Source organism: Vidua macroura, chromosome Z (genome assembly GCF_024509145.1).
Source record: "Vidua macroura isolate BioBank_ID:100142 chromosome Z, ASM2450914v1, whole genome shotgun sequence".
NCBI lineage: Eukaryota > Metazoa > Chordata > Aves > Passeriformes > Viduidae > Vidua > Vidua macroura.
In genome coordinates, this window is record NC_071611.1 from 73,095,637 (window position 1) to 73,111,086 (window position 15,450).

At 51.1% G+C, this 15,450-nt stretch overlaps 1 protein-coding gene across 1 annotated transcript; it reads right to left on the bottom strand.

The window, feature by feature from the left end:
• Positions 1-1,679: 1,679 nt before the first annotated feature.
• Positions 1,680-10,458, bottom strand: LOC128822343 (serine/threonine-protein kinase PAK 3-like). The gene is made up of 9 exons (XM_054004038.1): positions 10,416-10,458; positions 8,058-8,121; positions 7,205-7,253; positions 5,806-5,915; positions 5,266-5,383; positions 4,336-4,435; positions 3,708-3,904; positions 3,243-3,377; positions 1,680-1,724 (listed from the first exon to the last, which is right to left on the bottom strand). The coding sequence occupies exons 1-9, from the start codon at positions 10,456-10,458 to the stop codon at positions 1,680-1,682; spliced, it is 861 nt and encodes a 286-aa protein (XP_053860013.1).
• Positions 10,459-15,450: the final 4,992 nt, after the last annotated feature.

Genomic DNA, 15,450 nt, shown 5'->3' on the forward strand with positions numbered 1-15,450 from the left:
TGTAGGTTGGAGCTGATAAATGGAGGAGATTGTTGCCAAATCCAAAACACACCAGAATGCCCTTTAGAGGGACTTTCCATTTTTAAGAAAGAATGGCCAATTCAGAAGGGAACGTAGAGCCTTATTCCATGGCTGACAAGGAAGGCAATCGTCCAGCAGGCTTGGGAGTGTATAGGACTTTTATTGTGAGTCCAGCTCCTAGCTGCCTTTGGAGGAAGTAATCCTGAAGTGGTCCTGGTCATCTCTTCTGCTTCCTCGATTGCTTCACTGCAACTTTCCTTCCTTTTCATTTGAAAAGCCCTTAGAGTTGGGATTTAGATGGCAGGGGCCCATGTGATCTGGAGAAGGAATAATAGAAGTACAAACAGTCATAGAAACAATAGCAGTATGAAACCAGCCCTACAGCCAATCAATTTCTCTGAAGTATTTTGTCTCCAAAGACTGGTGACAAGTCTGGAGTCTAAAGGGAATCTAGGAAGCCAAGTGTTCTGATCAGTGTGGCCAGACTAGCACACACACCTTCTCTGAGTCATTGGCTAGGTCACAGCCATCTGCTGCTCCCAAAACAATCCCTGCTTTTGTCTTTACTGTAGAGGGAAGCTCAGGCAAAGCCCACCCACTGCCAGCTGCCCTCAAAGGCAAAGGGAATGCCCCAAGTGCTCCCTGCCTGCATCCAAGCACCACAGTGGCTTCTGTAGGGAGTCCAAAATGTCTCTCCCAACACCAAACGAGGAGGAACGTGTGTTACAGGCCATGCTGAGGCACACACACTATAATACACTGCTCGACTGGACAAAGAATGCACAGGACGTACTCAGCAGCTTCAGGCACCTCCTCAGCAGCCTGAGAGCCAGCCCTCTCCCACGGCTCCAGCCTGGCTCTGCAGGGGCTTCCCGTGGGACCTCCCTCCTTCTGAGGGGAAGCTCTGGGCTTCCCTTTCTCTTTGGGCCTGCAGCGCCATTCCTGCCTTCCTCAAACCTGCGCTCTGGTAGCCTCTCACCAGACCGCTCCCTGAAGACACAAAAATCTCTCCAGCACTGTTTACCAAGGGCCAGCTAAGAGACAATGCCACCCAGACAGACAGTGTCCAGAGAAACAGTGCCCATAAGGGGCCCAGAGGAGTCCAAAACAACACACAAACTCTCTTTTCACACTCTGTGCCTCTTGACTCTCTCTGGTTCTTATCTTTTCTCGCCCAGGCTGCATGATGGCAATTTACTGCGTCATCTCAAGCAGCCCGTTCTCTTGCTCCTTCTGTACCTCTGCCAGGAAATTTTCCCCTTGTGCCAGCAGCTGCTGTGCCTCCAGACGCTGCCCTTCCGACTCCTGGTGAGGGGAGGAAGACACTTCCACATGAAGTGCCAGCCAAACTCCCCAAATAATCAGTGGAAGGTTCATGCCTCACACCACCCCCCACCTGAAAAGTGCACGTCAGTAGTGACTTTGTGCCCTCCAGCAATGCTGTCCCAGGCAGAAATTCAAAAGCAGGATCAGCAGGTGCGAGGAAAAGGAGATGCCACCTTCCTTTCCTGCTCTGATGGCTGCCTGTTTCCTGGCCCCTCTCCCCTCAGGATTTCTACCTGTTCTCACAGGTTCAGTTCTCCAAGTGCTGAAGTGGTCCTTGTCATCTCCTTTGCTTCCTGCATGACTTGGCTACAGGGATGACAGCAATCAGGCTGTCAGAAGAGGTTTAAGAGAGGCTCCGCTGACTGGAGAAATGGATGCTGTCCAAAGGGGAAAAGGAACAAACCAAATTAAAAGAGACAAAGGAAAAAGGAACCATTCTTTTCCAAACTGACTTCCTAACAGGGTCAAGCTGGATTCCTCTAGCCCCCAGAAATACACAAACATAGGCGGCCTGAGGTCACCATCAGCACATGAGCCTTCATGTCCAGGATGCTGCTAGCACAGGCAAACATGGCCCAGAACTGCACTAGTCCGTTCCTCAAGGTGTCATCACTTGCTGGCATTTTTGTCCTGACAGCACTGTGGGATTGCTGCTTGCTGTCCAAAGATTTTGTTCCTTTCAGGAAACTCAACACACTTATTCCAGCTCCTCTTTTCTACTGACATGGGCTATTTGAGTGCCCAAAGGAGATGTGGGGCATTGGGCAGTCCTCAAGAGACTCCCAAGGGCTCTGAAATTATTGACCGCACGTGTTGTTCTCAGGAGCGCTGGACACGCAGGTTTTCAGCAGCAAGCCAGGAGCAAGGACACAAGCAGCAGGGCACAGATGGGCTGAGCTCTGGCTTGCAGAAGAGCAGTGTCTGCCTTGGCATGCCCCCTGCTCCTGTGCTGGCTGGCATCTTCCTTCTCAGCAGGAACAGCCAAGGAAATGGCCTGGTCACCAGCTCCTTGTCTGCCACAAAACCTGGCAGCAAAGCCACAGCAATTCTCATCTACTTGAGCGGGCCAGGCAGCACATGGGGCTGGCACAACTCCTGCTCAGCTGTCCCCGTCTGGCTGGCAGAAACCTCTAAGGCTGGGGCAGGAGGGACAAGCTGAGTGGCCTCGGATGCTCACAGTGAGCTCCCCCACAGCCCCTGCCTTCCCACGGACCAATCTAGAACCGCTTGGTTCTAGACTGCTTTTGTTGTGTTCTTCAAGCCCCCGTCCCTGGCATTGCAATACTTCAGTTCCTTTGCTACCAGGTAAACATGAATACACCACCTGAGAACAAAAGAGGGTCACAGAAATGACCAGAAGCTGGGAGCTCTCCTCTGAGGAACGGCTGGGAGAGTTGTGCTTGTTTAGCCTGGAGAAGAGCAAGCCCCAAGGAGACCTTTCAATATTTGTAGGGCCTTCTAAGAAAGATGGGGACAAATCTTTTAGTAAGGCCAATTGTAAGAGGACAAGGGTGAATGGTTTTAAGCTACAAGACACTCGATTGGCTCTAAGGAAGAAAGTGTTTACGAGGAGAGTGCTGAAACACTGGCACAGGCTGCCCAGAGAGCTGGGAGGAGCCCCAGACCTGGCAACATTCAAGGTCAGCTTGAATGGGACCCTGAGCAACCTGATCCACTTGAAGATGTCTTTGCCAGTGACTGGGGTTTTGGACTAGATGACCTTCACCGGTCCCTTCTAATCTCAACCAGTCTTGGATCCTGCTTGGTTTTCATTGGAAAAGCACCCAGAGTGGATATTGCTATGTGGGGGGGCCCATCGGAAGCCCTGGAGTTTGGCCGAGGAACAAACCCTGACAGGGAACAGCTCTTTGGGCTGCAGCCGCATTGCCTTGTACCTGCAGAAGTTCCTTGGCAGAGCCTCGCCTGTCCACATCCATCTGCAGGCAGCAGCCCAGAAATTCACACAAGCCAGAGGGCAGCCTGAGCTTGTGCAGGTCTGGTACGCCTTGCTTGCCTATCAGGTAGTTAGCCTGAAGCCAAAGGAAACATGAGACTCTACGTGATTCTTCCATATCCGTCAGTGCTCACCTAGACCCCATCTTTTAAGCTCCAGGCTGCAGTGGCAATTTCTTGCCTAGCAGATGGTTAGAGATGAGCCTTCCCTCCCAAAGGAAAAAAGGCTCCAGTGCAGCCCCAGCTCTTCCAAGCTGCAACAGGTCTTGCCTTGACAGCTGATGCCAGCCCCAAGGACGTTTTTACAAGTGGGCCTTGGTGGAAGCACTTTAAGCTGTGGGCATGGGATTTTGTCTAATGGACACAGAGGAGAAGGACACCGCTCTCTGAGCGTATTTGCACCTTACCCTCTCACTGGTTTCCCGAATATAAGGAGCCTCTCCTTTGGCCATTTCTATTCCCACGATGCCAAGGGACCAGATGTCCACTTTGGGGCCGTATGGCTCTCTTCTCACCACCTCGGGTGCCATCCAGCAAGTGGTCCCGACCATCGACCTCCGTTTACTCTGCTCAGGGCTGAACGGAGCACAGAGGCCAAAATCAGCTGAGGAGAAAAACAAACACTGCTTCAAGTAGGGAACCAAGGAAAAGGCTTCCTCACTCTACGTCTCAGAATGCAGTGCTGAATCGAGCTGGAAAAGCAGCTGGGCTCTCATTCCTCAGGGCTGCAGCCAAGGACATGTGCAATTGTCCACTTAGCAACCCCGCCACCCCAGGATTCCCACCCTGGCTTTTCCTCAGGCACCGGAACGTTTACACTGTAACTCTCTCCCTTTGGAAGGAACACACACACAAACCAAAGTTACTCTTGCTACCTTCTTGCTCTCTAGACCACTCAGCCCCTTACAGCTGCGCCCTGCGCTGGGAGAATGCTCCCTGCCCTCTCACCAGCACCACTGCTGGGCACCCGGCAGCCGCTCAAAAGCAGCCCCACACCGCCTCCCCGGAGCGCTGCGCCTGACCCAGAACACCCACCCAGCTTGACGGAGCCATCCCGGCCCAGAAGGATGTTGTCACTTTTGATGTCTCTGTGGATCACCTGGTTGGCATGAAGGAAAGCCAGGCCTTGCAGGCACTGGGAGAGAAAAAAGAAACAGGAGGCCAACAGTTAGCCTGATCTGATTTCATCACACACAAAAGGACACTGCTCCTGAAGATTCACAGATCTCAAAGGAGCAGTGAGCGCTGGCAAGAGGAAGTGCTTGCTGCTGCAACACTAGGAGGAGAGCAGGGTCTTTCCAAGGCAAGGCATATTAGCGCTTGAGAGGGAAACATCAGTCCTTGCTCAAGACTGTCCCCTGCAAAGCCAGTCAGAGTGATCCCTGCTGCACTGGATGCGCTCTCCCTGTCTGGAGGACAAGCAATGGTTTGCCAAAAGAGAAAAAGTTCCTGCCTTGGGTACCAAGGGGATCACTGTCGGGTGGGAGGCTGGAGGACAAGGGTTATAGGGCTTCCTCGACAACAGACTTGGAAGGAGCTCATTTGTCAGTTTTCAGTAGCAAGCAGCATGGTGGGTGCCGTGCCATCCTTTGAAGTTGGGAATGTGACAGATGAGTCTCTCTTTGGCTTTGCTGCTGGTTTAAAACTTGGACACCAGCACCTTTGTGCTTACAGGCAAAGAAGGCAATGCAGAAAGGTTTTGGGCAAAGGCTTGGAGAGGCAAAGTGCAGAACAGAAAATACAAATGAAAACGAGACAGGGAGTTCAACAATGGTCTAGAAGAGTAAAGAACAGACTATAGTAAGGGCAGGGACACTGGCAGGCAGTTCACTCCCAATGCTCTTTCTTCTCCAAAGCATAAGAGCAACACAGAAAGAAAGCTCTGAACATGGAATCACTCGCTTTGCAGCGCTTTTGAGGGACGAGCCTGTCCAAGCCATCCCAAGCACAAGCAGGACCCCTTACCTCCCGACACACTGTTGCTATGTGTCCTACAGCCATCCTTTTCATGCTGACCACATCAGCTAAGGAGCCTCCATCCATATACTCCAACACCACCAGGACATCCTCACTGACAAGGTAGCTGCAAGATGAACGCAACAGAGTGGAGCTGAATGTGAGCAGCAGAATTGCCGGATGAAGGAAAGACTGCAGCTGAGTTTTGTTTCCAGGTCACTGGTAAATGAAGACGGAATCAAATGAAGACACACTCCACCCAGGCTATCCACTGCTTGCCATCTGTGCCGTCTGAATGAGGAAGGCACATCCGTGGAAAAGGAGGCTGTGGGTATTCTCAGCTCAGTCAGAGAGAAAGAGAAAGGTTTTCTAATCAGGCAAGAGCCTGGGAAACATGCTGCTGGCTTAGTAAGAGAGCCAGGTTTCTGAGATCGATCTCCAAGCTATTTCTGCCAGGAAGCATTCATGGGGACAAAATGCAATCTCCTCCCATGCCTTGTGCAGGACTAGATTGATGTTGAAAGATCCATTTTCTGCCAGAATATTTACCTTTCTAGGTAGGTGACAATATTGGGGTTCTTATATTCCTTCATGACCAGGATTTCCTTCAACACATCCTCGCAGCCCTGCTGCTGGAGATTAACTTGCTTTACGGCCACCTACAATGACATTGAAAAGCCATCAGGAGCGGACATTACGAGAGCCTCTTTCTCCGTGCACTCACGGGCCTGGATGCCTTGTCACCTCGGCAGAAATGGACACTAAACCATCAACCACAAAGCGCTAACAGCACTCTCTGTACCTGCAGACTTCTCAAACAGACTTTGTTTATCACTACTATTATCATTCACACATGTTTTGCAAGCCAAAAGTAATTTTACTCCTGTGAAGGTAAATTGAAACCACTGGAAATACGTTAGCATTTCTAGGGGCTTTCACCAGCCTTTTGGAGATGGCTGCCATTCTTGACTGGGTGCCAAAGGAAACACACACCTACATGACAGGGACCATGCTGTCCAAGAAAGAACTCCAAGGCGACTCAAAGTAAAGTTGCAATCCTAGCACATCCTAACTTCTTCAGTTTGGGCTTCGCAACTCTGAAGAACAATCTTGAACACGGTTTACACCGTGGAATTATTGTCATTTGTAATTCTTTAGTGGCTTTAAGAATGAATAACCCTTTATGTGGTACCCTATGGATGCACGGCAGGTCATAAGCAGGGCTTCGGGCTTTCGGACGCCTCCTCCACCTCCCTACAAGTGCAGTTCCTGAGCACAGCACTGCAGGTGGATAATGAACTACCAGAAAGATGCAGTTGTATTTGCCGAGAGCCAAAAAAAAGAATTAAGGACTATGAACTTATTGTCCCAAAGAGCAGCGGCACTCTCCAAGACACCATGTCTTCAACACAGGATCAACACAAGGTTGTATTATTTAAGGCTCTTCATCAATTTTTTCTCATTGATCTGTACGCGCATGTGTGTGTGTATGTGTGTGTGTGTGTGTGAACTAGGTTCCCTAGGACTGAAAGGCAAAACTGTGCTCCAAACAAGATCTCTCCTTCTTTAGGACTTGCATTATATTTTCAAACTGAACCACGTGATGGAAAACAATGGGAAATCCTATCTGTGTCTGAACCTGGGCTTAAGAGGAATTGGGCTGGAATGATGGCTCTTGCCATCTGCTAATCTATGCATGTTTATCCAGGAAGTCCAAGCCAGCGTGTCCTTCTCTGAAAGGCACCACCGCCATCCTTGCATTCATTCAGGTAGGGAGGGAGCACAAAGTCTGTCCCAAATGCATTTTGCAGCCTGCCTCTGGACAGGCTGCTTCTGTGGGACAGCCTTTGCAGCAAAGAGTCAGGCGGCCCAAAGCTTTGGCCACGGATCACATCACAAGGGAAAGCACTCAAGGGCTGCAAAATCTGAATGGGCTGTTGGCACTTACCGCTCGTCCTGTGGCAGCATTGAAGGCCTTATAAACGGTTCCAAACCCCCTGGAAACAGAACAGTGGCAAGAACAGAGAAGTTGGTCAGTGCTGAGAAGCAAAAGGCAGCCCAGGCAGGAGCTCTCTGCTGCCTGCAGTGTCTCAAAACCACCAGGCTTTGTCTACTCTTCAGCCAAAGGCACAGCAGCCCAGCAGCCCTCTGCCACGCAGAGTGTCCAAGGGAAAAGCTGGGTGCAACTGGAAGAGAAAGGGCTGCTACAAATCTCAAATGTACACACTAGACTGTGCATGCGGGTGTTTTCTTCGCCTTTTCCTTCTGGCATCTGTGCCTGTGGCGTGCCTTTCCAGGCAATGAAACATACAGTCCTGCTGGGCCTTCTCACCACTCTCTTTTCATCCTACCTGCCAAACTCAGGCAACACCACACAGCCTTCCTTATTTTCCTGACCACGGAATGTTGTTTTCAGCAAAATGCTACTAAGAAATGCTACTGACAGCTGCTATCTGACAGCTATCAGGTGGGACGTTGCTCTCTCAGGTTCTTCTTCCTTCATGAGTGTGGCCAAATTACTTTGAATCATACAAAACCATGTCTCCTGGGAAAATAGGCAAACTGGCGCCACATGTTTGAGGGACAGGAAGGCTTCCAGGTCCTGCTCCTTGAGGCAGGCAAGATGTCGTCAGCATCCAGTGATCTTTCATGATGCCTTGTACTGCCTCAGCACTGAGACAGGGACAGACTAAAGCCAGGGCCTGAAGATGCTTGCAGCTTGCCTGACTTCCCACGTGATATTGCAGCACCAAAAAATACCTGGCCCATGGTTCTGTAGAAGTAAGCGTGGCTGCACTCACCCACTGCCAATAGGTTTCCATCCAGTGTACTTCTTCTCTGGATCTCCCAAACTCACCACACGCCCTGAAAAACAAAATGCAAGAAGCACACTTCAAAACAGAGATCCTGACTTCCAGGAGATATGAAACTCAGTTCCACTCACATCAACAAGAACAACAACAGCAGCCCCAGCAAGACAGGTAGCTCTGTAGCACACCTGGCCTGTACAGAGCCTGATTCTCCACACTCCATTGAAGGGTTACCTTGAGAGGAAACTAAGCCCATGGAAAAAGCATCAGAGCAGACAGAGACCAGAAAAGGACAGGCACCAAGGCAGAAAGAATATTGCAAAGTGAATTCCGGGAGAGGAGGGCACCTTCTCTACCTCTCAGCAGTTTGCCTAAAGAATGCCTTGACATTTTTAGAGAGCAGCAGCTCATGCTATAACCAAGAACAGTGGCTCTAAGAATTAGGACCCTCTTCATTGATGAGCAGGCTAAGTTCTGAAGATGACTTTGCCCATTCCCCATGTAGTGAAGAACTACAAGTCCTTGTCTTCAGCCTGGCGTGCAGCAGTCACTGGCACTGGACTCAGCCCCTTGAACACCACCCACGTGCCCCATCTTCCCAAATGGGCACAGCCCAGACGGGGAACAAGGACAGCGCCGCTCCTCAGGCGCTGCCGTGACACAGACACCTGCACAAATGAGATGCTGATCCTTTCATCAGTCCAGGCAAAGCTGCAGCAACAGGAGGGCAGCTGCAACCTCACAGCTAAGGAAGGCTCTAGCCTCTGCAGTCACACCAGCTGTCAGTGGCAGGGCAGGTATGACAAAAAGCTCGGCAAAGCCCACAAATGGCCACTGACAGCCACTGTGAAGAAGCCAGAGCCAGACTGAGCCCCGTTACAAGCTGCTGACCTCACTCAAGACAGAACATGATTGTCTTTGACTTCAGACCCACGGAGCAGTAGATCAATCCACCTTTTGTCCCAACAGCTGGTGGCAGACACTGAGTAAACTGGGCTCTGTTCTGTACCTGACCGCTTATTCTCTGACAGCACTGCACTGGCAGCTATTACCAGTGGCAAGAAGCAACTCAGTTGTACTGCAGGATCAGCAAGGCCTTGGTGTGCTTTCCTAGAGTACGATCTGTGCAGGGATTGAGGCCAATGCTTAGTATTCCAGGAGTATTTACCAGCGGGCAGTAGCAGTACAGCGTGCCTGGTACCAGAGGAACATGCAGCAGAGGCTTCCTTCTTTGATGCATCTTCCTAAGCATACAACTAAGATATCAAAGAGGGACTGTAAAAAGAGTATCCTGTTTTGCTTCTTTTGGGGCACTTTGAAAAGAACTCTTCCTCTCTGATTCCTCAAGATTCTTCTAAGAATATCATTTTTTAACTTTTAGGGCGTACTGAAAAGACCTCTTCCTCTCTTAATTGTGCTGTCACCTGATGTTCATTTCAAGGAGGTCAGGCTAACCAAAATGGAGGATTCTTATCAAAAACAACTGTAGAAGGAATAGGAGAAGTACTAGGAGTCATAAAAACAACACCAGCATTAAAAAAGCCCCACAGCCAATCAAATTCACTGATGTATTCTGTCTCCAATGACTGGTGACAAGTCAGGAGTCTAAAGGGAATCTAGGAAGCCAACTGCTCTGATCCGTTTGGCCAGACTAGCACACACATGTTCACTCGGTCACTGCATAGGTTGCAGGCTACTGCGGCTCAGGACACAATCCCTGCTTTTGTCTTTATTGCACAGGGAAGCTCAGGCAAAGCCCACCCACGCCCAGCTGCCCTCAAAGGCAAAAGGAACGCCCCAAATGCTCCCTGGCTGCCTCCGAGCACAACAATGGCTTCTGTAGGGAGTCCAAAAGGTCTGTCTGACACCAAAGCGAGGAAGAACATGTGCTACAGCTCATGCTAAGGCACACACTATAATGCGCTGCTCGATGGCACAAGAAATCCCCAGGACGTACTCAGCAGCCTCAGGAACTGCTTCTCTTTCTCCCGGCTTGAGAGGGCCGAACTGCTCACACTCGGGTTTTCGGGCTGCGGAGAGGAGGCTTCTTCGGAGGATGCTGCTGCAGAGGCAGCTTTGATGGCAGATCCTGCGTCCATCTGGGACAAGAAATTTGTGTGTGTCAGAAAGGTGCCTGGCAGAGATGCCCCAGACAGAGCATTTCAAAGGCAAGCCCTTAGGAACAGCACTGGTGCTGTTAGGCTGCAAGCTGAGCTGCCAGCTCTTCCACCTCCAGTCAAACCCAAACGAGCAGTCAGAGACCACAGCTTGTCACAGTCAGCCGTAGTAGAGAGTGCAAAAGGGAAAGAACAACTTCACACTTCACCCCGTTCTGAGGACTGCATTCACCATGGACAGGGACAACTTGCTCAGAATCTGTGTGGGTCACCATGCTCGCCTGAGCAAACCCCTCAAACAACAAAGCGAGCACTAAGAGGCCAGCAGAAATACATTCAGAGGATTGCTGGCCCACCAGCCATAGCACTAGCCCTGCTGCCCAGGGCAGCAGCTGAGATTCAGCGGCCCAGTAAGTGTCCTTCTGACCAGCTGCCATGGAGACCACAGAGCATGGCGGTCAGAGACATTGCCCCCATCCACCTGCTGCTCTGCAGGGGAAAGGCAGCAAGGGCAGACACCACTTGTTGCACCACTGCAGTGCCTCCTGCTCTTTCACTCACCTGCTTTTCTTCAGCTGGGCTGTACTGCAGCAGGACCTTATGCATCCTTTCCATTTCTTCTTTGTGCCTCTTCTCCATGGCCTTCATCTTCCCCTGAGCTTCCTGCAGCTCTGCCTGCAGCTTGATATTCTGTCAAGAGGAATCTTACTGGCATCTGCAATCTCGCTCAGGTCTCCTCTTTTGCACTCTCAAAAGCACTTGTGTTCAGCCACTTCCTTCTGCTTCTCTACCCAGCTCTAACCCTTCCATCCTAGCTCTTCTGCCTGCTGCTCAGCACTGGAGCCTGCCAGGCTCTGTGCTTCCAGTGCCTGATGAGGGGAAGACACACTTCCAGATGAAGTCCCAGCAATGCGCCCCAAAGAAAAAAATGGAAGCTTCATCCCTCCAACAACCCCCGTACCTGAAGAGTGCACACTAGTGACTTTGTGCCCTCCAGCACTCCTGCCCTAACAATCAACGTAGGAGGAGGCCCAACACGTGTAAGGAAAGGAGAGGTCACCTGCCTTCCCTGCTCTGATGGCTGCCTGTTTCCTGGCCCCCCTCTCTTCAGGATTTCTGTCTGTTCTCAGAGACTCTGTTCTCAAATTCCCCCTGCCCTTTAATCAAGGAAAAGCTGCAGATGGACTGCAGGACGAGGACGAGGCCAGCACCTCGATGACCCAGTCACAAGACAGGCCACCAGCTGAAATACCAGCAACACGGGGCCTGTTGCAACTGCTTCAGGCTCAAAGGGAAGACTTCTGTCCACTGTGGAAGGACAGAAAGCAAGGAAGCCAGTTGCTGGCACTGCACTTGGCAGCAAGGTCAGCAGCAGTCTGCTGCATGGCACGAGGCTGTGGGGAAGACGCTGCCCCTTCGCTGCCATGCTTTGGGTGGCGACCACCCAGCCTCCTGGGGAACTTGGCTTATGCCCGTGCTCAACCTGTGGCTGCATATACTGTCCCAGCATTGTCCTCTGGGTCTTCACAGGCCTTCAAGTAGGAGCCCTTGAAGCCCTCTGCTGCCCGGCCCAGCAACGTGTAGCCTACAGCAGATGCTTGCGACCATGTCACTGACTCAGGCTGCTCTTCTGCTAAGCCAGCCCTCCAAACTTGCCTGAAAACTTCAGGGATGTATTGTTCTTACCAGTTCTTCCTTCGCTTCCTCAGCAGATTGCCAGAGTCTCAGAGCCTTGCTGCACTGCTCTTCTGCCCAGCGGAGCTGTTGAGCCATGTCTTCACATTGCTGCTTGCTGAGAGATCTTACAGCCAGCAGCTCACGACGAAGGCCCCTCACATCCTCTGCAAACATGACACACGGCAACAGTCAGAGACTACACAAGCAGAGGAATCTGCTGACCTTAAGCCCTTTCAGTTTCAGGCCAGGAGGAACCTGCCCTCAGCTCCTTCACTCCTCAGAAGCCCTGCAGACAGAGCTGGCTTCGCAGCAGCTGCACTAGGCAGGGCGATCCCCAGAAACAAAGCGCACCAGCCTCTCACCCAGTATCGCCTCCTTGGCCTGCGTGGCTGTGCGCACTTGGGCTTCCACACGGCTCCTGGCTATCTCCAGCTCTGATACGTGCTGCTGAGCCTCCAGCAGGCTGCTTTGCAGGCTCTCCTTCTCTGACCTACAAGTTGTGAAGATGAAGAGCAATTGTTCCTGGCACACAGGGGCAGTTTCCCCAGTATGATGTGCCTTAAGAACCCTACACCTTAGTATGGAAAACAGCTTGCATGGAAACTCAGGTACAGCAGGACAATTTTACCACTTCAAATAGCAAAGCAAGCCCCTCCAGGTGACTGGGCAGCCTTTCCTCATGATCTAGCCCAGCACAGAAAGCCCAGCTGAGTTTGAGCTCAGCGGACAAAGCTCAGATTGCCGTTGCCTGACTTATCACACACGGGTGGCTGTGCCCACAAAGTCTCTGCCAACGAGCAAAAGCCCAGCCTCTGCTCACAGCCCTCAGCTCATCAGCACTTCCAAGTCCCTCTGCAGGGGGACAGAACAGTGTTCTCCTGCCTGACCCGTCAATGTTTCATGCTATCCACGGTGTACGTATAGGTACTTTGTTTGCCAGGCACTCTCTAAGTAAAAGGGACTGAAGGAATTCACCAAACGATATTATTGGAGTGAAACCTCCAGCTTCTAGCAACATGAGTAGGAAACCAGAACCAGGTTTTTATCTGAACAAGAACTGTATAGGAAAGGGAGAGATGGACAGGTATCCTACCATTTAAATCACTGGAAGTTTGTGAACAAGAACACTTGCTACCTTTATTTATGGCTAATTAAGCCAGTAGTGCCCAAATGACTTGGCACTCTTTAAAAAGGAAGAGGGACCAGCCAAAGGGACCTTGACAGAGGTTACAGAGGTGGGTGGACAAGTGGGCTCAGTGCTCAGCAAGAATCCCTAGAGACTGTTGAGAAGTCACAAGACCTTTCCCTGCTGCTGCTGCTGCTGCTGCTAATAAGCTACTCTAGGTCCTGCATCATACTCCACAAGAGTGAGCTCTGAAGAGTCTCAAGATTTTTTTTCCTTCCATCTTCAGCTGAAGCATCAGCACCCTACTCACAACATTCCCATGTAAGAGCCTTGAATTCTGAAAATCCCATGTCAAACTACTTGGCAAAGAAAAAATAATGTTTAGATGCACCGAAGGAGAAAGCAAAACCAGAGGGAAACTTCTGGTTTCAGGAAACATCTGCATGGTTTCCTTGGTACTCAATTCAGTGCCAAGTTGGTTTGCTTTGCACTTTTCACGGGAATGTGCAAGAGGTCCCAAGCAGGCACCCAGAAGAGCTTGGAGAGCTTGAGTTGGCAGAAAAATAACATTCAGATCACAGTATCCTTTACTTTTTTCTCATGTCTCTTTGCCTCCCTGTCTGAGAAACATCAGGAGAGCACACAGGAGGCAGTAAATCCTGACATAATGCTCACCACCTTTGTAATTCCAGACCTTCAATCATGTCCCCTCCCTGCCTTTACCTGGCCTCTGCCAGCTGCTCTGAAACGCCTCGTAGGTCCCGCTCCGTGGCTGCCAGTCGGGCTTCCAGGGCAGCGTTCTCTTGCGCCAGCACCGCCTTCTCTCTGCACACCTGGGACAGTGCGTGCCCTTGGCGAGAGAACTCCTGGAGCAGCTTCTCCAGACCCCTGTGGGCTGGCCGCTGCGGGCGGCAAACCTGCAAGTGGGGGGGCACCATTTTCCAAGAGGAACAACAACAACAACAACAACACAGTCTCGCTCTTAGCTTGCTGCCAGAAGCAGCATTCAGGGGGGCCTGGCTAGGACCAATCCCTCTCCCACAGGTGCTGCCTAGGATTAAGATGAGCGTACCTTTGGCGCTGCCAGAGGAACTGCTTCCTTCAGCAGATCCCTCTGAGGCTGTGATTCCTCCGCTGTCTGTGCCGCCACTTCAAACACCCTCTCTAGTGAGGAGTGGTGCTTTCCCTCAAATGCAGACAACTGCTTCCATCTACAACAAGGGGACGGACAAACAAGCCTTTAATTGCAACACAGTCTCCTTGCAAAACCAGCACTACGTACCATGCCCCACATAAGGCAGTCTCGGGGCCTTCCAACAGCCCTCTACTTCCACCTCAAGAGAATGTTGCAATTCCCTCTCTAGACCAGCATCTCTCTTTGTCATTCGTGCAGGTGAAAGAGTCGTCACTGAGGAAGTCAAACAAGCTTCCAGAAGCCACAGAACATTTGCAGAAAGCTCTGGTACTCTCAGTGTAACAGCTTCCTGCCTGCTAGGTCTAATGCTCCTTTCCCATACAGTGGATACCGAACTTGCAAAAGCTTTTCTTTGGCTAAGACCCTCTTGGTAAGTCCAAATGAGTAGTCCCACAATTACTCTTGCTTTCACTAGTGAAACAAGGAAAGAGCCTGCATGTTGCAGCTTGGGGAGGTGGTGGGTACGATTTTCCAATTCAATAATCACAGGATCCCAAGATGGTTTAGGCTGGCAGAGACCCCAGGAAGCCTCTAGCCTAGTCTTCAGCTCCAAGCAATTGGGGTCAGAATCTGGACAGGCTGCTCAAGGCTCTATGCACCTGGGGCTTCCAAATTTCAAGGGGTGGAATCTGTACATGCTCTCTGAGGCACTTGTTCTGCTGCATGATTGTCTTTCCAGGTCAATGCTTTGCTTTCCTTAAGCTCAGCCTGAACCTCCCTTGTTTTAACTCTCGTCTAGTTCAGAATGCTTTTAGTCAAGGTTTGAGAAGTGAGTCCCAGGAGGCAGCTATGCTCTAGATCAGTCGGCATCCAGACCTGACCTGGGCTGCCTTCTCCTGGCTGTGCTGAGCAAGTCAAACTATGAGAAAGCCAAATTTGTTCTTCGACCCTGGGCCTCCAAAGGCCCAGCAACGCTCACCCCTGCTCAGAGGAAGCGAGAAAGCTTAACACATACCTGAACTCCTGAGCGCCGCGCACTCTATCCGTGCTCTCCTGCCGCTCCGCCTCTCCTGCCTGGACCGAGGAGTCCTGACTGGCGAGGACCTCTCCTTGAGGGACCTGTAAGGAATGGGCAGGGAAAACCACAAAGCAGCAATAAGGAGCAGGGAAGTTGGCTCCTGAGAGCTGGCAGAAGCAGCAAGCAGAGACACAGCTCATGTGAAGGCAAAATCTGTTGTGTGTGGGGCTGTTGAGGTGGTGTTTAGGTGCTGTTTATGTCCCAACTAACCCTTGAGTTGCTCTGGAAGTGTCTGAGTAGAAGCAGGGAAT

Coding starts and splice junctions, on each gene's coding strand:
- LOC128822343 (XM_054004038.1), bottom strand. CDS start 10,458: ATGGTGACCCACACAGATTCTGAGCAAGTTGTCCCTGTCCATG. Junction 5,384..5,805: donor ATTGTCACCTACCTAGAAAG/GTAAATATTCTG, acceptor TTCATCTTGCAG/CTACCTTGTCAGTGAGGATG. Junction 3,905..4,335: donor GGATGGCTCCGTCAAGCTGG/GTGGGTGTTCTG, acceptor TTTTCTCCTCAG/CTGATTTTGGCCTCTGTGCT.